Genomic DNA, 22,914 nt, shown 5'->3' on the forward strand with positions numbered 1-22,914 from the left:
TGTTCAGCCATCCTATTCATTTTGCTATTATCTAGGTTCTGATCTACATTCATCAGTGATCATCATGTGTGATTATCCATCCTCTTAGTCATCCATAAAGAATAAATAAAGCAAAAAGATACAAATACAACATATCTTAAAGGTCAGTTTGACTAAAATGTTGCCAAATAGTAATCTAAAACCCTTGTTTAACCTAGAGCTATGATTTTTGTTTATGTGCACAGTCTCGTTACTGTATTTAGTAAAAAAGTTTAGCTGTATAAAACTTTATTACACAATTAAAATTCTGTCACATTACTATTCGGTGGCAAGTGCTATTTGCAGATAAAAAGGGCATTTAGAAGTGTTAACAGGTAGAGGGCCTTATCATAAAAGCCACCCATTAATACTGGACTTCCTCAGCCAATGTATATACAGTAAAAATGGTATGGAAAATAGCAGCATCACCTATCCCATCATGTAAATATCACTGAATCATCATTTTTGACCTTCCCACTCAAGCATATAGTTAGAAGTTTGGCAAGTTTTAAATACAAAGTAAAATGGGAAGGACAAAAATTATGAAATATTAAATAACTGGGACTCACTGGTGTTCCAGTTTGTTTAGTGCCCTGAAAAAAAACACTCCAACATTTATCAAACATTTATCAAATCCATCCCACACTTTGTATCACACAATTTATCAAAGGGGCATTCAGCAGTTCACCTTAACATATTCTAGTAACTGCATCTTGAGCCAGGCTTGGGACCTGATCCTTCTTCCCATGGTAGCTACCCTGGAAATTGCACCTACAGCATTGTAGCTGGACATGATCATCTATTACACCGCCTTCTAGGTCAGCTGAGCAGGTTTCATGATTTGTGACTTCTAAGACTCATCCTAGATTTCCCTGCAAAAAAGGGGTCTATATCACGTAGTCGAAGTATGACAACCTCAAATGTGATATGATGGAAACCATAAGTTCGAAGTTGTCATACTTCGATTGTAAAAAAATAAATAAATAAAAACAAAAAGAACGTACCTGAGGGTTTCCCTTTACTGTACTGTAACACAACCTCAGAGTTGGTATATTTAAAGAGCGGGGGGGCACAGGGGGACTTGCCCCCCCTGCATACAGCTTTTTTTTTTTTTTTTTACACATAGTTGAAGTTCTGTAACTTCAGACATATGTGTTTGTACATATTGTAGTCAAAGTTATGGGACTTTGACTGTGATATAGACCCCAAAAGAGCTCTACTTGTTTTAGGACTTTTTCTGTGACATTTGATCATATATGTATGGCTCATAATACCTCTTCTGAACCTCAGATACCTGGGCATAATCTTTTTTGAAAATTTTCATCATTCTGGAAATTCACAAAAGAGGGCAAAGGAAGCACCAGAAGATGGGAATAAAATACCAACTTTATTAAGTTGGTGTTTTATACCTATCTTCTGGTGCCTCCATTTCCCTTTTTTGTGGATTATTTGGTTGCTGCTGGTTGCAGTTTCTGGGCATTTTCCTCCTGTTTTATTGGCTATCATTCTGGAAATTGTGTCCCCCAAAGAAAACCTCTTCAATAGGAGAGTCAGGACTAGTGGATTCCTCTTTCTCAGAACCAGTCTACGGGAAAATTAATCTGGGAAGAATGGGCAAGGGCTTCCTCCTCCTCCTCAGAGGAATCTTGTTTCTTAGACCTCTCAAGACATGTAGAAGATGAGGGTGGGGGACTAGAACAGAAACTCCCTGAGGAGGCTTCAAAGCCATAAAGGCACTAAACAAACCTTGAGTAGAATTCTGCCATTCACTCTGAGGGTGCTTAGGAGTAGGAGAAATATGTTTAGGTTTTTTTTTTGTTTGTTTCTTCTTTAAAGGGGCATTGCCTTGTACAATTTAGAAGGCTTAGACCCCTTATGACACTCTATAATTGTAGTCGGTATCTCCTCTCTGACCAAAATTTGAGGAACACCCCGTAGACCCTTCAGTAATAATCACCTAAGGTTCCCCCCTGAATATCCAAAGCAGATGTCTGCAAGGCCTCCAGGGACATGAGTAAAACCAGATTCATGCCAGCCTCCAAAGAGGTTGCGGCAGAGATTCCAACCCAGGAGCTGTGCAAACTTCTGGGCTTTCACTAGCCTCGAAAGAGATGTCTGGTGGAGGTGGCACAGCTGAAGAATCAGACCTAGCTTTCTAGGTCTTCTTCACAGACAGCTGACCCTTGTAGTGGAAAATTACTTCTATAATGTATTTAGCCAAAAGCTTAAGACATTGATTTTCTAAATACTGTATATGGCCAAAGAGGAATGTCAACTATGCGGAGCCTTCAGAACAAAAGCCTGGCAAATAGAACAGAACGTATGGTCGTGGGAAGCACCTAAACAATATAAACACTGTTTGCGATGGTCTTTATGGGGAATCTGTCTCCTGCACTGGCATTTAACCTTTCTGGATGATATGAACTCTACAAACAACAAGAACAAAGGAAATAAGATAAGGACAAAACCCCAATGGGGCACTTATCTGAAAAAGGTTCGGTGAACTAGCAAACAGAGTGAGCATTCAGACCGAAGATCAAAGATGGAGTTCAGACTGGTGGCAAAGAAGCTCAGAGATTGGTACGTTCAGATGTCACCTTTATGCCCTACACTATACAAGGGAAGAATACATGTGATGTACGGCTTATCCTTTGCAACCTAGAGGCTTCGCTATACTGGACAACCTTGGCAGGGGATCCCTATTGTAAGGAATACTGCAACAGTGAAATGGAAGGCCATTTTTGATGATACCTCAACTCTGCAACTGTAGCTGGTTTAAGCATAGAAACCATAGACTTCCATAGAACAAAACATGAATGTCATGCAGGAAAAGGATCCTTGACAGAAGTCTGACTAAGGAAAGTTCTTTTCAAAAAGGCTTCATCTGCTTATAAAAATGTTAAAAACACAATGAGACCCCCGAAGAAGACCTGAAATAGCCGCAAGATGTATCTTAATAGAATATTAACTTAATTCTGAATCCAATGTTTTGAGACAGATAATCTAACACAGCAGGTAAAGGACAGGTAAAGGGATACTAACCTTCTGAAAATGCCCCCCCCAAAAAGTGTACCCATTTGCTTCTGTACATATTTCTGGTGTTGGGTCTTTTGGCAGAGGTTAAAAACTGGATTGCTCTGGTATGACAGTCCCTGGTTACTACTGGAAGTAGACTGAGTATGTACTTAGAGGTAGTGAAGACACAAGTAAGCCTTGCTGGACAAGTGGCTCAGGAAGATTCTGAAAGGCCTCAGAAATAAAAACTGAGGAATGAAGAAAAAAAACACACTTGCTGAGATCATATTCACAATAATAATGACTTTTGACTTGTTCTACCTTTCTCTATGAATGTTAATATCAGCGGAAATGGAAGAAAAGTGCAAATGAGTGCTGGGGGGCATTTCTGGACTGCAGCACACCTGGGGCATTCCACTGGAGGAAGAATGAGGAAAGAAAAATTAATGCAATCTGCACTAGTTATGGCTGCAAAGAGGTCAGTGCAAGGCTTGCCCCATTGAAGTAAACCGTTGATACTTCTGATGGGCGGAGGGACATGTGATGCATCAGTAAGCAGCAGCAGCTCAGCCTGTCTAGTAGACAGTTTGCCTCCCCAGGAACGTGATGGGCAATCAGAGAGAGTCCTGTGGATACAACCCATTTGCATACCCTCTTGATAGGGAGTTAACAGCGAGATCATATTGCTTGTTGATTGACTGAAGTGCCATGCAGTTGCCATGTTGTAAATGTGGATGACTATCACACCCTTCAACTGGTCTCTGGATTTTAGCATCCCATCCACTTGTCCTATGTGATGTCTCTCTATACAATGACTGGGATGGATAAATGATGCCACCGATTGCTTTCACAGTGGGTCAGTCAGTCAAGGCCTTGGGTATTACGACTGTTGTCCCCCATGGTGAATCATGGAGTCTCTGCTGCTATCAAGTGATCCTACTGCTTTTGGCTGGCAAACATTCAGGAAGTTGCCACTTTGAAGATGGTTTCTCCCAGACTTTTGATTGTCCTGTTGCTGCTGGCCACCTCAGAACAAGAGCTGACAAGGATTCCTCTGCATCCCTAAGAAGGTGTGGTTTGGAATTTGAAGTTTAGCACCAACAGTGGTTAGGGATTTTCTTTCCGATTCCATGCTGGGTTTTTTTTTTCCCCATGTTTTCCAGATGGTCCAAAGAGGGTTGAACAATCAGAGAGAGCATTAAGAAAGGTGATCTTGGTATTATTTCCAAAGTCTGTCAAACACAGCTATTCATGGCAGTGAAGATTTAGTTTACAGTTTGATGCAGTTTTAGACTGAATAACTAGGCATATATCTATATAAGAATGAATCGCATGAAGCTCCACAAGAAGGTATCAGAGAACACTCTTTTCTCATAAGTTAATAGTCCGTTACACAGACTCTGATCTCATTTGAAACAGCTAAAAGATGAACAGTTGCAGCAGGAAAAACATGACAGAAATTCTGATGAAAGTATGGGACTAAATCATTGTTTTCCGAAATAAGCCAATTAGTACGTTGTGTACAGACGTCAAACAATTACTGGTACAATGTACTTATCCCTTGATAAAACAGATTAATTTTGTTACAAAAAAATGAGCATTCATCATGCTTCTGGTTGCTTTATCTGAGTTTCTGTCTGATGCCGGCATCTTTTGTAATAAAGTTTGCTTGCAAAGTTGGTAAATGTCATGAGAAAATGCAGCAGATTACTTCCCTCAACAAAATATTTATATGTGAGACAGAAAGTGAGAGAGAACAGCATGCATTACTAACGCACAAGTGTATTAGATGGATGAGGTTTTAACTTCTCAGTTTAAACTCATTGACATGTAACTGGGCAACTGCTATTTCCTACTTAAATTCTCTGCTATTGCACTTCATTAGTGTGCTAGCAATGATGTGATACACATTTGTGTGGTCTTTTCACTGTGGTTGTGTGACCACTGATCTAATACATTTACGTAAGGGGGGGTTGCCTCTTACCAGGGGGATTGTAATGTCTTGATCTCCGCAAAAAATATTTTATGTAAGATATTCCTTGAGTTGAATCTTTGACTGTATTTCTTCATCTGGCTAAAGCTTTGAGTGGTTTAACAGAGGCACAATGGATCTAAGACAACATTACAGTGCAAAGGATCTTGACTATAGTGCCTGCTGCAAGTAGCAGGCATGTCATCCACATGTTTGTGTAGCTTTTTGTTGGTGTCCCTAGCTTCCTAGTAAATTGGCTCTAGGTGAGTTTATGTGCGTGTGCCCTGTGATGGACTGGCACTGAGTGTAGGGATGGTTTGTACGCAATGCCTAATACCTGACAGGGCAGCCTGCACACTTCAGTATCCCTGAAAACTGACATCACAGAGTGAACCTGATTTCCAGAATGATAGCAGTAGTTGTTCATTTCACGAGCAATAGATATAGACTTCAGTGGTCAAGCTATCTAAAATGCGCCAATCCTACTTGAAGCAAATCAAGATCTACTCAAACCAGTCAAACTGTTACAAATATAGCATACAAGGAAGAAGCCTAAATCTTCAATGACTTTGTAAGTGCAATAAACATTAAATTTGATCGTATTTATGGCTGACTCAGGTGTCTCCTTAATCAGAACTGAGAAATAAGAAAATGTTCCAAAAATAGGTGAATGACTGCCCTATCTGTCAAGTGCCTAATTTTTCAGGAATTAATCTGTGTTTTCCTGTTAGCATTTTGCTGAAAGAGATGAAGGGTAACATGATAATGCTAGTTTTGTATTCCAAATAGAACAGAACAGATGAGCTCAAGCAGCAGGTTTCGGAACAATACAATGCGATGAGAGAGCTTATCGATAAAGATGAACAAGCTGCCCTGGAACTAATTGAGGAAGACAAAAGGAGAACCCTGGGAAATCTCACCAAGGTGATGAAAGAGCAAAGCCAGGAACTGGATCACATAGTGAAATCAATCAAAAATGCACAAAAAGGGATGGAGCAGCTAAAATCAGGAAATAAACAACAGGTATACAAATATTGCACTATGACATATTGCATAGTATAATGCAGAATAACAACTGTACAAATTGAAAATTAAGTGAATGTTAACACTTCAGATGTACTGGAAACAAGTGAAAATTATTTTTATACCCAATCAGCAATCTCTATGAAGGAGCTAGGTTTAGTTTATAATATGAACAGTTAATATGACTGTACCTGGGGAGCTACAGTCCACTGATGCTCAAGCAGATCTAAAAGAAAGCTCAAGGGTTAATTTAGCCTAGTCTATAAGGGGAATGCCTGACAAAGGGTCCTTCCTCTAAAACAAACACTAGTAGTCAGAATTTTACATCTGAAAGGGATTATTGCATAGCTACCAAGCATCATAGAAAGCAAGGCAGTACATAAAACAGGAGGGGCACAATGTGCTAAGGGTAAAGAAGGAGAAAACACTATATTTTTAGATGATACTGATGACAAAAAAAAAGAAAACACACAGAACCATGCAATGACCGCAGATGTCTGCCTTTTACTGGATATCAAGAATTTAACTAAACTGGGATAGCTGTCTCTGTCCTAAGTTCACATTTGAATGTTGCACACAATTACAGCACAACAGTGGCACAGCTCTATCAGCTCATGGCAAAATAAAGTGGTGGGGAGGTGTTTACCTAGAGATTTGAATCTGTACTATAGCAGTCTCTTTTGGGTCATGGCATACCTTCAATGCACCCATCTCGGATTTAAACCTTGGGACCACCAATTAGGATACAAAGGTCATGAGGACAGATGATTCACCATGTAGGAAAAGTGGTACCATTGTTTTTAGTGCAAACATGTCCCATAAAGGTACACCCTGAGATCTAAAACAAGGACTTAGGCTCAGCTCTCACTATGGCACTTATATGCAATGCTGAGACAGTTATCTAGCTTCCAACTGGTTTAGTCCTCCCAGAATGGTAGAGTAAGTATGATGCTGTATCTTATCTGGAGTATATCGAGCAAATTCACAATAAAGTAAAACGTTTTAATTATAAAGTTTTTAATTAATTCTACACATTAACTTGTGATATCAGTGTCATTGTAACAAATCAACAGTTCAGCTTGCAAAAAAGAGATGAAAAAATAAAGAAATAGAATAAGCCACGTTACATACAAGGAGCAGGTCTACAAGCAGTACATAATTCACATCTACATATCTATATTTCAGCTGGTAATGTAGACATTAGAAGAGTTTCAAAAGAAATTCTTCCCATGCCTGGGAGATGCATTCTCCATCGTCATTATCTCATCACATCTGTTCTTTTCAGATGGAAACACAAATCTTACATCATCTGCCATGGAATTACTCTGAGGTCATGTATATATAGAGAGTCTGCTGTCACTTAAGAACCTTATGACTAACACAAGCTGTATGCTTAATTCAGATTTGAACTTTATATACAGCTGAAACACAAAATTCCTATTTGTTAATTTTGAAGTATTCCAGTTATCTTCTATATTTCTAAACTTGCTTCTGCTGCTACCACATGTACATTACAAGCTGTTCAATTCTATATGAAATGCTTCCTCAAGTTCTTCCTCCCTGCATTGTCATCACATCCTCTACATGTTGTCCACTTTCTTTTCTCAGAGCTTTTACCCTTATATAATCTACGACCACCCATTTACTTACATGTGCTAAAAATGCACAATGAAACCATTCAAACTATCCTTATATGTCCTGTAGTACAGCCTCTATATTATTTCTGTAACATTCCTTCAATGTGCCTACTGTACATTCTCTGTATTATTTTCACAGTGTTCCTTCAATGTGCTTGCTCCTTTTCTAGATTCTCCCTGAGATTTGGACCTTTAAAAAGTACAGTTGTGTACACTTACCATAAATGTAGATGTTTGGGTGTATTCACTTTCTGCAGTCATCACACTTGGGTTATCTGCCTGCAGGTAGCCCTCAGTCGGCCCGAATACCAGAGACTTAGTATTTCTGCATCGGATGCTGCCGCTCCAGGACTGACATCAGGTCATCAGGAGTATAAAAACAGGCAGCTCAGAAAGCTCCTGCCTGGTGCCCTGTAGAGTTCTACAGAGGCAGAGAGGCAAAAGAGAGACTTTGGAGTGATTAAGTATCATTTTTCTGCATTTTGTTGCTGTCTTTAGCTAATTCTAATGCTAACACCAATTTTCTAGAATTTCTGTGATTTAAAAAGCTTGTTTCAGCTACATATTGTACTTATTTTACTGCCTGCACTTTAACAAAGTCGTTTTTGTGTTTAAATTACCTGTTTAACCGTTGTAGCCATTTCTGTGCATTTAAAGTGTTTTTGCTTTATTGTATCTGCTTTATTTTCTGGGAAAAAAAAATACTTGTTTTCCCACCTTTCTAAGCTAGTTTAGTCCAGTATTCAGGTTAGTACTGAATTCAGGGCTGCATTACAAGTTTCTGGGTTTGCCCATACTTTACTTTGATAGAAGGAAGTTTCTCTGTTCACTGTGAGAGAGGGAGCTTTGAGCAGCCTATCTGTCCCTGGAGGAGTGGTTTCAGCCCAGAAATTAGTAGTTTATTGGCCATTTTGGGCTAATTTCTATCTCTTTCATTTCCCTGCTATAAAACCCGCATTTGCAAGGTTTTTGTGCTAGTATACAGCTCAGCAAGCTCCTGCCTGGTGCCCTGCAGATTTCTACAGCGGCAGAGAGACAAAAGAGAGACTTTGGAGTGATTAAGTATCATTTTTCTGCATTTTGTTGCTGCCTTTAGCTAATTCTGCCTAAAACGCCGATTTTCTAGAGTTTCTGTGATTTAGGTTTAAACTATTCCAGGGTCCACGAAGTCTGCTCTTCAATTTTTTCCCTTAGAACTAGTCAAAACTCTCAAACTAAGCACTCTAACTTCCTTTTACAGCCCAGCACTTGCTCCAAGTTCTCAGTAAGCACTAATAAACGTTAACACAACACCTCCCCTTTTACTATACAATACTACAAGGCTCCCTAGTTTGTCCCTACCGGACAATCAGTAAAACAGTTCAGCTACCCATACAGGCATGCCCAAAGGGCAGTTTCAGGTATACTCTCCAGGCCAGCTGGTGAATCTGGGCATCTTGAGGCAATGTTACAATTGCCTCATGTACACGGACAACCCTCTCCTCCTTCCTAGAAACACAAATATATGTGAGAGATGCAACTATACAGCCAAACTGGAGGCTAAGCTCTCTCAACCCCATGACTGGAACAGCCAGCCAGGAGGAGAAGGGAAACACTTGCACCACACTTCCAGTCTCGCATAAAACAGTCACACATGCACCAGCAAACAACACACATAAATACACAAAAACATACTCGGAGGCTCTAAATAAAACTCTGCCTAAGCAGCAGAGACCTCCAAAGCAGACATCCAAGCAACCTCCACCCTCAAACAACCACCACGTATCACATACTTCACAAAGTCAGTGTGCTACGTAACCACAGCCCTTAAGGCACAACAACACACCCAATACACTAGTAATAGGTGACTCTGTTGTCAAACACATTGACGTCCCACTCACTGGACTGAACAAGGAGAAGGTTACTGTAAGCTGCCTGTCGGGTGCCAGGATCCGCCACATAACACAAGCACTCAGATCACTCCAAAACAAGTACAAATATGACTCTGTCATTGTACATGTTGGTGTGAATGACCTGAGACGTACCTCTCTGGACTACATGAAAAGAAACATACAGGAGCTCTCTGATCATGTAGCCCAGGCCGGTATGACCCTGACCCTGAGTAGCATCTTGCCCTCACCAAGAATGATGCCACAGTACGAAGAAAAAATTATCAGTTTTAACAATTGGCTAAGCTATTGGTGTTGTTCAAAGGGGATCCAGTGTCTGTCAGCCTGGGATGACATGCTCAACAAGCCAAGCTGCTTCGCCAGAGATGGCTTGCACCTGTCGCCCCTAGGCTTTCGAATACTGGCCAAGGCTCTTGCCACCCCCATAGTGCCTTTTTTAGGCAAGGCTCAAAAGACAAACCCACCTCCATAAACAACACAAGAAACCAGAAACTGAGGGTAACGCTACTCAATGCCAGAAAGCTAAACCTCAAAATGCACGCACTTGAGGCACTCCTTAGCATAGAGCAAATTGATATCTGTGCAGTAACAGAAACCTGGTTCAAAGCTCCAGAGAGCACCCCAGCACTACCAGGCTACAACTTATACCATACCTTTCGGCCCAAGAACCCGGACCGAAATACAAAAGGAGGGTGTGTGTCCATTTTCATAAAGAATGCCCACGCCTCCAAATTAGTAGTACAGCACAAGGCCTCAGAGACCATCCATGTGCAAATATCAGTGGGAAAAGCTGCTTTTTAGATCATAGCTACAGATCACCTACCTTGGCTCAGGACCCCCACTCAGCATTCCTGAGAACATTGGAAAATACAAAGGTCCTACTTAACACCATGATATTGGGAGATTTTAACTACCCAAACATTGACTGGGTAAACTACTCGAGTACAAACTCCTTTGCCCAATACTTCCTGGAGTTTCTAAACTCAAACACCTTGGAACAGCTGGTCACCATGCCCACAAGAGGTGACAACATACTGGACCTGATCATCACCAACATGGGAGATCAGTGCTCCACACCAGAGGTAAACCCCTCGCTGGTAAGATCAGATCATAAACTAATCACACTGGACATCCACATCCCGACCCCACCCCAAGTCAAGGAAACCACTGTGAAAAACTTTTCAAAAGCCAACTTCACACTTCTCAAGACTGAGGTGGAAAGTTTCATAGCCCCCTTGCTAAAGGATAATTCTGCCCAAACCGCAGAATCCTTTACAAGTGCATTCTATGAGCATCTACAGGGATGCATGGATCGAGCCATCCCAAGTAAAACCAAAACTCACTCCCTCAAAAAAAGGAAACCAGTCTGGTGGTCCCCGGCCATAAATAAGCTTTACAACAGAAGGAGGAAACTACTACATGATAGAGCTAAATCCCAAAAAGGAAAGGCATCACTGATCAATATTAGCAAGAAACTACGATCCCTCATAAAATCATCCAAGGCTAGTTTCGAAAGAAAAATTGCCAAGGACTCTAAAGATAACCACAAAGCCTTCTTTAGCTATGTCAAAAATCTAGGTGGTAACTCTCAGATATGCTCCGAGTTAGTGCAAAATGGCAAAATATACACTGAACCAACTGACATTGCCAACATCCTGGCTGACAAGTTCAGTGCAGACTTTACCCCCACCCCCAAAAGGGCCGGTGTCCATCCCAGAAAAATGCAGAGCCCCAGACATCATGGACATGCAGGTAAAAAAAGCCCTCTCCAAAGCTAAGAACACAGCATCAATGGGACCGGATGGTGTCCCAGGCTGCATCTTACACAAACCCCAAAAGGAACTAAACCCTCACCAAAATTCACTGTTCAGACTCAGCCTTACCACAGGCTATGTACCCAAAGAATGGCGTACAGCAACAGTCATCCCGCTCCACAAAGGTGGTGCCACAACAGAACCAGGGAACTATCGTCCTATAAGCCTGACTAGCCTGGTCTGCAAAACTATGGAGCGAATTATCATGGAACTCATAAACAGAGACATTGGGAACCTCCAGACACTAGACCCTACTGAATTTGGCTTTGTTAAAGGCAGATCCTGCCTCCTAAACCTAGTTGACTTCTTTGAAACAGTTACCAAAGCCACAGATGAAGGAAAGGTAGTCCACACAGCCTACCTGGACCTCGCTAAGGCCTTTGACACCATTCCACACTCTGGCATCATAGATAAGCTCACTAGCTTGAACATTAACCCCTATGTCACGAGATGGGTGGCCAACTGGCTCACGGATAGAACACACATGGTCAGAGTCGCAAGTGCCATATCCGACTCTAAACCAGTTACAAGTGGCGTCCCACAGGGCTCGGTCCTGGGACTCCTCCTGCTCGGTATATACTTCTCTGAGGTACAGGCAAGCATGGGAGGACTATGGCTAACCAAGTTCACAGATGACTGCAAACTGGGGGCCATAATCGACTCACCGGCTGACACAGACATCCTTCCAGAAGGGTCTCACAAAGACAGATACCTGGTGTCAAAACCATGGCCTCAAGCTGAATGCCAAAAAATGCATAGTCATCCCCTTTGGGAAAAACAAAGGGCCCACGAATTATCACATAGGTGGTAATCCACTAAGTACGGAAGATGTAATTAGGGACCTCGGGACCCAGGTAGCAACCTCTCCTTCGATAATCACATTGCCAAAGTAGTTAGAAATCCCTTCTATGTAGCCCACCTAATCACAAAAGGATTCACCTCTAGATCAAGAGAGGTCATTGTGCCCCTCTACTCATCACTCATTAGGCCCATAATAGAGTACAATGCCCCATTTGGAATGTACCTTACTCGACATCTGCAACAGCTGGAAAGACCACAGAAGTACCTCACCAAGAGGATCATGGGCCTCAAAGAGATTGCCTATGCAGCTAGTCTAAAAAAACTCCAGCTTTACTCGGTTGCTTACCGCCTACTCAAAGGTGATCTCTGCCTGACGTATAAGGCCATGTCCAACCCGGAATTAATGGACGTGCTCCATCTCAGGAAAACCAAATCCCAGAGCCACACGCTCCAGTGAACTAAATCTCAGCACAACAATAAACAGGACATGTTGGAGGGATAGATTCCTGTCTCAGAGACTTTTCTCGCGCTGGAATAGAATCCCAATTTATGTTAGGCAGAGCCCCTCGCTGACTCTCTTCAAGAGAAATCTTGACGACTGGATGGGAAATCATAGGTTTACCCCTGGGATCACTTCAGTGGCCCTGCTAGACAAAGTCCCAGGAAACTAATTTAAAGGGGATGCGAAAGCCAACACATTCTGGCTAGGCTTATAAATGCCCTTGGGCAGATAGCCTAGTACCTACCTATGAACCTATTACATCGTTTTTTCTTGCCCCAAATGTCAGGAGCCCCCCAAATAGGGAGCTAAGTTATGGTGGGGGAAAACACCACCAGTAAAAAGTAAATACCAATACCTCAGAAAGGGGGGTTAGTAACAGCATAGAGAGGAGAGAGGGAGACGGAAACCAGGGGGCTGGAGGCAAACCAGGACCTCAACAATGAATACACTTAAACATCTACATTTATGGTAAATGTACACAACTGTACTATGTTCTTCGTGTTTCACTGTTGCAGTCATCACACTTGGGTAAATTCTCAAAGCTGAAGAAGGGTGGAGGCAGTCAAGAAGAGTTAGGGCTGGCTAGAATGCCTTGCAGGACTGCAGTTGCAAAACCTGCCCTGGATTTGGAAAAGATAGGCAGGTGGTAATGCTTGGTGAAGGTGTGTACAGAACTCCAGGTAGCAGCTTTCAGGATTGTCCCTGGTAGGGACTCCCTGAGAAATGCTGTAGAGGTAGATGTTGCCCTAGTAGAATGAGTTCTGACCCCCTGAGCGGTTGGTTTCCTGTGGTGCTTGTAGCAGAAATGGATGCAATGTACTATCCATTTGGAAATAGTTTGTTTTGAAATGACCCTGCCCTCTGCCTCTGTTGCAAAGCTGACTAGCAACTGGTCAGATTTTCTGAAGGGCTTAGTCCTATCAAGGTAGAATCTGAGCTGTCTGTGCATGTCCAAGGAGTGCAGGATCCTTTCCCCTTTATTTTGAGGATTAGGTAAGAAGGTTGGCAAATGGATGGATTGGTTGAGAGCCACATTGGACACCACTTTAGACATAAAGAAAGAGCTAGTCCTGAGGGAGACCCTGTCAACATGGAAAATAATGAAGGGTTCCACAGCTGTAAGTGCTTGTAGCTCACACACTCTTCTAGCTGAAGTGATGGCCAGAAGCAAGGCTGTTTTCCAAAGGAGGAATTTTAATTCTGCTGATGTTGCAGGTTCAAAGGGGGGGAAGTGTGAGCTTTTCTAGTACAAAGTTAAGGTCCCAAGCAGGGGTGGGAGCTCTCCTTGGCAGCCTTAAGTTGTTTGCCCCTGTCAGGAACTGTTTGATAAGAGGGTGCGAGAAGAAAGGTGGCTCAGTGTTGTAATGAGCTGAAATGGCTGAGGCATGTATCTTAATGGAGAAGGACAGGCCTTTGTGGAGTAGATCTGCTAAGTAATCCAGGATTAGAGGCAGGGACAGCAGAGCTGTGTCCTCTCCTTTATATTGAATCCAGGCGCAGTATCTTTTCCACTTATCAGCATAGGATTTTCTTGTACTGGGTCTTCTGGCTTCAAGAATGACGTCCAGCACCTGCTTGCTTAGGGTTGCTGGGGGAGAATTCAAGGGATAAGCCAGGCTGCAAGATTTAGGGTTTGCAGATGTGGATGCAAAATCTGTCCCTCCTGCTGAGAGAGTAGGGTTGGGTTCTGGTGTAGGTGCCAGGGTGGCACCGGTGTCAGGCTGCGCAGGTGTAGGTACCAGTACTACCGTGGCCAGTCCAGGGCAATTAGAATTGCCCTTGGACTGTCCTATCTTATTTTGAGTAATACTCTTGGGGGAAGGGGCAGAGGTGGGAAGGCATAGATTGAGAGATTTACCCACTGAAAAGATAGGGCATCCACTTTCCAGGCCCTGCTGTGAGGACTCCTGGTGCAGAATTTGCTGAGCTGGTGGTTGCAGGGGGAAGCAAAGAGATCCACCACTGGGGTACCCCATTTCTGAATCAGAAGGTTGAAAGTGCTAGGATCTAATTGCCACTCGTGTGGGTCTAAGAGATGTCTGCTTAAGTCATCTGCCAGTGAGTTTTGTTTGCCTGGCAGGAAATTAGCTTGCAGATGGACTTGCATGTCCAAGGCCGTGATTCACACGGCCATGGCTAACCTGCAGAGTGGGTAAGAGTGGGATCCTCCCTGCTTGTTGATGTACCACAAAGCTGTATTGTTGTCTGTTTTTATTAGCAATTGTCCTGGATAGAGTAGGGATCTGAAAGCTGTCAGGGTGTGCTGCACAGCTAGCATCTCTTTCTGGTTGATGTGCATATGAATTTGACTTGGGCTCCAGAGACCCTGAATGCATTTGCTGTTCATGTGTGCACCCCAGGCATAGTCTGATGCATCTGTGGTTAGGGACTGGACGGCGTGGGGTTGGTAAAGGGCAGTCCCTTGTTGTGGTTGCATGCTGCTGCCCACCCAAGAAAATCTGTCCTTAGACAGGGTATTATAGTAATGAAGGTTTCCAGGTCCTGAGAATGTCAGCACCAAAGACTTTTTAAGTACCACTGAAGTTTCCTCATATGCAGACTGGCATATGGAATTAGCAAGATGCACGAGGCCATGAAGCCTAGGGCCTGCAGGATTTTCCTTGCGGATAGCTGGGTTCTTGTGGCCATTTGTTTGAAATAGTCTGTCAGAAAGGCTTACTTTTCTGAAGTGAGGAATGCCATCTGGGATGCTGTGTCCAAGCTTGCTCCCAGGAATACATCTTTTGACTGGGCACTAGTTTTGATTTATTTTCATTGATGGTGTACCCCAGGGATGTGAGATGTTTTTTTACAAATGTCAGGTGCTGCAACAGCAATTCCTGACTATCCGCCTGTATTAGGAAGCTGTCCAAGTGCAGGTAAATTTGGATATTTCTCTGGCTGCAGTAAGCAATGGCTGGAGCCAAGCATTTTCTGAATACTCTGGGAGCATTGGAGGAGCCAAAGAGAGTGCAGAGAACTGACAATGCATAGATCCGGCCCTGAAACGTAGATATTACTTGCATGACTCCCTTATAAGGATGTGCAGATAGGCTTCTTTTAAGTTTAGGGTGACTAACCAGGCATCCTTGGCTAGCACAGGTAGAAGCTGTTGCAGGGTAAGCATTCTGAATTTTGGTACCACCAGGAAGGTGTTAAGAATTGAAAGATCCAGGACTGGACACCAACAGCCCTCTTTTCTGGGTACCAGTGTAAGTCTGGAATAGAATCCTTGACCTAACTGTTCTGCTGGAACCAGTTGAATGGCCCTGATCGAGGGATAGTACTCGGTTTTGCGCCTCTGCCCACTGGTTTGGAGGAAGGTCTAGGAACCCTTTTGGGGTTAACAGAGAGTGGAAGTAGAATTTGTACCCCTGGCATACAATGTTGAGGACCCACTGGTCTTTGGTGATGGACATCCAGTTTTTTGCACAAAGGGCAAGTTTTTCTCCTAGGGGCACAGACAGTTGGCCAGAGGTGGGGAATGCAATAGAAAAGTCATAGTGAGTTCTTTCTGTAAGGAGGTGGCTTAGCACTCTCTGCTTTGGGTGTGGGGGCACTCCATTGCTTAGATCTCTGCATACCCTGAGACTGTAGTCTGGGTGGTCTATTTCCCTGGGTCTAGTTTGTGATGGCCTGGAGGGGGCTGGAAAGGACCAGTGTTTCGAGGGGCAATGCCTACTGGATCTAGGAGGCTGTACTTGTAAGAATTCTTTGTCTGCATAGATTTAGCTTTTTCTTCCATCTTTTTAAGAACCTCTTCTGCTTTGGTGCCAAACAGATTGTCCTTGTTCAAAGGAGTGTCTAATAACTTTGATTTGACATGGTCTGGCAAGGTTTGCTCCTTAAGCCAAGCATACCTTCTCAGTACAGAACCAGTGACTGCTGCCCTGCAAGATGCTTCTAGGGCATCAAAGCCACACTGCAATGTATGCTTGCTGACTTGACTTGCAGAGTGCATAAGCTCCTGCAATTCTTCATTTTCTGCACAGTCTGCAAAGGTTGCTATTTTTTGCTTAATACGTTCCATAATATGTTGCTGGTACTTGAGCATGTGAAACTGACAATTCAAAGCCTTAATGGCAAGAGTTGCAGAGGTATATACGTCCTTACCCCATCTGTCCAAAGCTCTGGAATCTCTGTCCAAAGGGGTGGGATTCTTAGCTGTAGTTGCCTTGATACCTTTAGGCCCCTGGGAAATGATTTCTGTGTTAGCAGTAGGATTTTTGAAAAGGAATTTGTGAGAGTCAGGCACTCTGCAGTACCTGTCTGGTTTCCTAGGAGCAGGGGTAAAGTATCAGGAGTAAGACTGGATTCCATAAAGACATCAACAACTTCCAGGACTGGAGGAATTGCTAAAGGCCTGTGTTGTGGCAAATCTAGAAATTCTCCAAGTCTCTTTTTGGATTGAGGATAGTCTTGGCATTCCCAGTGAAAATACTCTCTTAAAGTATGTAAGTTTTCACCAAAAGAAAAATCCTCTGGAGGAGAAGCAGAAGGAATGGATTTCTCTGCATTTGAATCCTCATAAGCAGATAAGGGCATGTCTTCATAGTCAGATACCTCAGAGTCATCGGACTCTTGGTCTGTTGAAGCTGCTGGGGACTGGTCTCTTTTTCTCTTAGCAGGGGAATACTGACTTCCCCTAATCAGCATAATAAAGTCTTCTGCCATTCTAAGCATTTGATGTTGTGGCAAGGGAGCAGGTGCATGCACTTTGGCCGTCGGTTTTCTAGGAGTAGCGAGTACTCTTGGCCTTAGAAACTCGGTAGTTTTAGAGAGAACTGAAGTTGTGTCGAACATCGATAGTGTGAAGAACTTCTTCAGTAGCTGGTGCCTGCTCAGCGGCTCCGGACCCATCCAAGGTAGGGACATCCGCAGGTTCCATTGCTGAAGAAGAGTCTCGCGGCATACCAGACTCTGAATGGGTCTCGGAAGCATCATCGGCAGCTTTGGACATGTGTAGTCTGTCTCTGTCTTTATCTTTACTTTTGACATCGGTTAGAGCAAGAACAAAGGAACCCCAATGGGATACTTAGCTTTAGAAGACTTCAGGATGATTCAATTTGTAAACAAAAACTCAGGTAGCGGCCGACCAGCACTCATGCAAACTGCTTCTGCTTCGGGCTCCTCGGCAAGAAAGACTGATGTAATGGCATCAGCTGTCTGTTTTTATACCCCTGACGACCTAACGTCAGTCCTGGAGCGACAGCATCTGACACAGAAATACTAAGTCTCTGGTATTCGGGCCAGTTGAGAGCTACGTGAAGGCAGATAATCCAAGTGTTTTGACTGCAACAGTGAAACATGAAGAACATATGGACACAGTACACAACATGGAAGTCTCTCTCTGCAACTAGTAACCATCACCAGTACCAGTTATAAACCATTAACGCAGCAACAGATTTAAATGGTGAGACAAGCACCTCTAATGGAAGACAATTTTTAGATAGTTTTCAGGGCTTTAATTTCAAATAAAGAATTATTATTTGGTAAACAATATCAGTGTACAATATCTAAACAAGGAGGACTATCATCAGAGACAGCCAGAGATAACCTAAGGGTAAATTCGCAAATGGACAATGACACTGTGGAAAAATTTCCATCTGCAGCTCAGCATCCTACCTTGAAAAACTGAATCACATCAACTGAAGACTGCTGGCAGGAAAACACCAAATGGAGACAGTTCTCCTTCCTCTGGAAATGTGTGGAAATGTTCAGAAAGTCAAAGAAGTGGCTCATGACAATATAGTCTTGGGTATATGGTGCAGTGAATGGAATACTTTAAAAGTTCATCGAGACAGATGCTATGAAATGAAAGTAAATACAGAGTGCCTTTAAATATTCCAGGCACATGTCAATGCACCAGTGTGACAGTGAGATTCACACTTTCCCCCGAGACAGGAATACCACCCTAATCACACACATCTCCAAAGACCAGTGACTGGAAGGAAGGAAGAATAACTAGCATTGTGAGTCTGATGTACATGGTGGGCAGGATTTACTGCCACAAAAATGTGTGTGTGACCTCTCCTTGGAATGAAAGGTTAATAGCTAGCCACTCTAAAAATGTAAACAAAGATGTACATGTTCTTTTTTTTTTAACTCTTCAGTAAATTATCACGTAAGACATAGGCATGCATACATTAATAGAAAAGACAACAGACCATGTTAACATTTGTTATATTCATGCATGATAATTACATATATTCTTGCTTTCTTTTTTATAATTAATCAGTTCAACAATACATCAATTGCTCATCACTGCTTTCCCTTAAACCTCATTCCTTTCTCCTGAACATTATTCTGCATGTATTCGTTCTAGAATTTCCATTTATTTCTATGCAACATGCCCATTTCCATTTTCAAAGATCCCACCTTTAGTCTTTTTTATCTCATTTAAATTATTCAGTACTTCAATTACAATTGGTCTAGATTTTGATTTACATTTTCTAGTAACTGTTCACTTATACTGGCAATAAGAAAAAAAAAAGTAGTACGATCCTCTGTTTTATAATATCCGAAAATGACAAAGCCGGCAGGTTATATCAACAAAAAACTGTGCATCTCTTCCAGAGTCTAATGTGCAAATAGCAATACTTATAGCTGTTTACAAATCTGTAGGCTAGATCACTATGATAATTAACACCTGATGATTAGGTCAAGATAAAATACATAACATCACAGTGTTTCAGAGCCTGTGTATTCTTTTAGAGGCAAAACATACCCCTAGAAATGGCAACAGTCAAATGAAGTTCCATATGTAGGTTACATAGGAGTATGCTTTGTTTTAAAATAACATATATACTGTGGAACACTCCTGACATCAAGGTATTTCATGGCAAATTCAATATGTTGGAGCCTGTAAGAAATACAATAGAGTGAGAGGGCCTTTAACTTATCTGTACAGCTCAAGATACCCATGATTTTTTTTTTATTTTTGATTATGAAACACTGTAGCCTTTCAAATGTGTCTGATTGTTAAAATACATGCCATAGGGATCACTCCAGTCTATCACAGCTTTGATACTGGCAGAATAGAGGGAGAAGATAACCTATCTGACTGAGTGTGCTTCTCAGCTAAGTATATTTTTCGCACTTTTAACGGTTCAGAGTTGAATAAAACAATAATTGAATTCAGTTCAGAATATATTTTGAATAAATTGCATTTCTTTAAACTGTATTTGTTTTAATACTGCTACACACACTAGTGTGCTAGCTTGCACTGCACTTGAATTGTTTTTAGTGTCGTTTTAGCTGCTTTTCTGTTAAAAAAAAATTAAGCTTGTCTCCTGCCTTTCCTGTAACTAGTCTAGTCCAGACACATATTTGCTGTACCAAGGACTGTTTGTAAGCTAATGAGCCCACCCCCAAGAATTCCTGTGTTGGAGGGAAGCCTTCTAATTTATCAGTAGGAGTGGTAAGCACTAGGTAGCCTATTAACCACAAGAGGAGTGGTTTCTGGCCCAGAAATAGTAGTTTATTGGCCATTTGGGCATTTTTTTCCATCTGTTTCAACTTTCTGATTTAAAAGCCCGCATTTGCCCTCGTTTCTCGCCTTTCCTGCAACTAGTCTAGTCCAGATACAGATTTGCTGTATCCAGGACTGTTTGTAAGCTTCAGAGTGGTACCAAAGTCTGCTCTTCAATGTTTCCCTTAGATCTGCTAGTTCTCTCCTCTCCTGCACTTTTACTAACTTATTAGTCTAGCACTTTAAAAGACTTCTTGTATTAATTATTGTACCACACAAAAGTGCTACCAGCACTAAATGCTCTACAAGGAAACAGCTCCAGTAAATGCCCACCCCTCCAGGCATGTCTAAAGGTCAGTTCCCTGTGCTTTCTCCTACTAACCTGGTGAACTTGGGCACCCTGAGGGAATGTAGCAAGTGCCTCATGTACACTGAAAACCCCCTCCTCTCACCTCCCAACACTCCGACTTGCAAGAGATGCACTTATATATCCAAACTGGAAGCCATGCACTCTCTAGCCAAGGCCGGAATACCTGGTCAAGAGAAGAAGGTCAACACTTGCACCACACCACATGGAACACATAGCCCTCCAAAACACACACAAGCACTGCCTTCACATAAAAACACAAACCACACACCCACCTTCATGGAGGCTCTCAATAAAAATCTTCCCAAACAGCAGAGACCTCCAAGGTGGAAACGCACTTGACCACCACAACACAACACTAATAATGAGACACACAACTCTCCTAAACAGTGTGCCACTCAACCAAAGCCCCCATGGCAAAACAGCATGCCCAACACACTAGACATAGGTGACTTGACAGTGAGGCACACTGAAGTCCCATTTACTAGGTTGAATAAAGAGAAAGCAACAGTCAGCTACCTGTCAGGCACCAGGATCTGCCACATAATGCACGCAGTCAGGTCCCTAAAAGCAGGTACAAATATGACTCTGTCATTGTACATGTGGGTGTGAATGACCTGAGACGTATCTCCCTGGACTACATTTAAAGAGACACGGAGGAGCTTTCAGATTATGTAGCCCAGGTAGGTATGACCTTAGCCCTGAGCAGCATCCTACTATCACCCAGAATGATACCACAGTACAAGCAGAAAAATGATTGATTTCAACAAATGGCTAAGTTCTGGTATCATTCTAAGACGATCCAGTATCTGTCTGTCTGGGATGACATGACTGAAAGACCTCGATGCTTTGCCAGTGTTGGCCTGCATCTGCCACCCCTGAACTTCCAGATACTGGCCAAGGCTCTTGCCACCCCTACAGTGCCTTTTTTAGGTTGTATTCCAAAGACCAAATATAACAGTTACAAACAAATGCAAACTGAGGGTCATGCTGCTCAACGCTAGAAGTCTAAACCTCAAAATGCACTTGCTCTAAGCACTCTTTAAAATGGCGAAGACATTTTAAATTTGTGCTATAACAGAGCCCTGGTTCAAGGCAGCAGAAAGCACCCCTGCACTACCAGGCTATAACTCATTCCATACCTTTCGGCCTTAAAACTTGGACCGAAGCTCCAAAGGAGGTGGTGTTTCCATATTCATAAAGGATGCGCACATCTCCAGACTGGTAGCCCAACATAACATATCTGAGATACTTCAGGTGCAGCTAACATTGTGTAAGACAGCGACTCCGGTCATAGCATGCTATAGGTCCCCAATCATGTCCCAAGATTCACACTCCACGTTCCTAAGTACCCTGGAGAATATTAGGGTCCAACCTAACACACTCATACTGGGTGATTTCAACTACCCCTCCATTAACTGGGAAAACTACTCATGTACCAATACACTTGCCAAATGTTTCCTGGAATTCATTAATTCCAGTGTCCTGGACCACCTCGTTCTTACCTCCACTACAGGTAGCAACATCCTTGACCTGGTCATTAGTAATATAGGTGACCATTCTACACCAATAAACTCCTCCTCCCTGGTTAGATCCGACCACAAACTAATAATTTTGGAAATCCACATCACCCCCCCCCCCCCCGCAAAGGTAACCTTTGGGATCTTAAAAACAGAGGTGGCTAACTTCACGGCACCCATGCAAATGGAGAATAGCTGCATGACCGCCGAATCATACACCAACGCACTGTATGAAGACGTCACAAATACATGGATCTCGCCATACCGAACAGAACCAAGATGCTCTTCTTTAAAAAAAGGAAGCCAATCTGGTGGTCCCCTGCCATAAAAGAAACTCTACAACAGAAGGAGGAAACTGATGTAGAATAAGGTGAAGTCCCAAGACCGGAAAACCTCCCTTATCAGCCTCAACAAAAAGTTGAGATCCCTCATCAAGTCCTCTAAAGCTAACTATGAAAACAAATTGCAGCAGATAGTAAAGACAACCACAAGGCATTCTGTAGTCATGTAAAGAATCTCCACGGCAATACCCAGACTTGCTCTGAGCTACTGCACAATGGTACCACCTATACCAAGTCAACAGATATTGCCAGTACACTGGCCGACAGATTCAGTGCCAACTTTACCCCCCCCCCCAAAGGACCAATCACAATACCAGCAGACTGCCAAGCACCCAGTATTACTGCTGCACAGGATAAAAAGTACAGTTGTGTAGACTTACCATAAATGTAGATGTTAGAGTGTCTTCACTGTTGCAGTCATCACTGTAGGGTTCTTCCTGCCGGCAGGCAGCCCTCAGTCGGCCAAAATCCCAAAGTCTGGGTCCGGCTTCGGCTGTGTACTCACCCTCCCTGACGTCAGTGCGCCAAGGGTACAAAGCTCCCA

General features: G+C 42.7%; 2 protein-coding genes across 3 annotated transcripts in view; one reads left to right on the plus strand and one right to left on the minus strand.

Moving 5' to 3' along the window:
* The window catches only part of ZCCHC4 (zinc finger CCHC-type containing 4), a 1,048,879-nt gene that overhangs the window by 686,311 nt on the left and 339,654 nt on the right, over positions 1–22,914 (minus strand). The gene's annotated exons all lie outside the window — the stretch shown is intronic.
* Positions 1–22,914, plus strand: part of LOC122794047 (E3 ubiquitin-protein ligase TRIM62-like) — a 208,554-nt gene that overhangs the window by 83,536 nt on the left and 102,104 nt on the right. The window contains exon 3 of one of the 2 annotated variants that reach the window (XM_044062165.1): positions 5,795–6,028. The exons of the other annotated variant lie outside the window; for it this stretch is intronic. Within the exon in view, the coding sequence (XP_043918100.1) occupies positions 5,795–6,028 (234 nt within the window). The remainder of the gene's footprint in view (positions 1–5,794; positions 6,029–22,914) is intronic. 2 annotated transcript variants of the gene reach the window in all.

The sequence above is a fragment of the Protopterus annectens genome, chromosome 2.part1 (genome assembly GCF_019279795.1).
Source record: "Protopterus annectens isolate FY-2018-M chromosome 2.part1, PAN1.0, whole genome shotgun sequence".
Taxonomy (NCBI): domain Eukaryota; kingdom Metazoa; phylum Chordata; order Ceratodontiformes; family Protopteridae; genus Protopterus; species Protopterus annectens.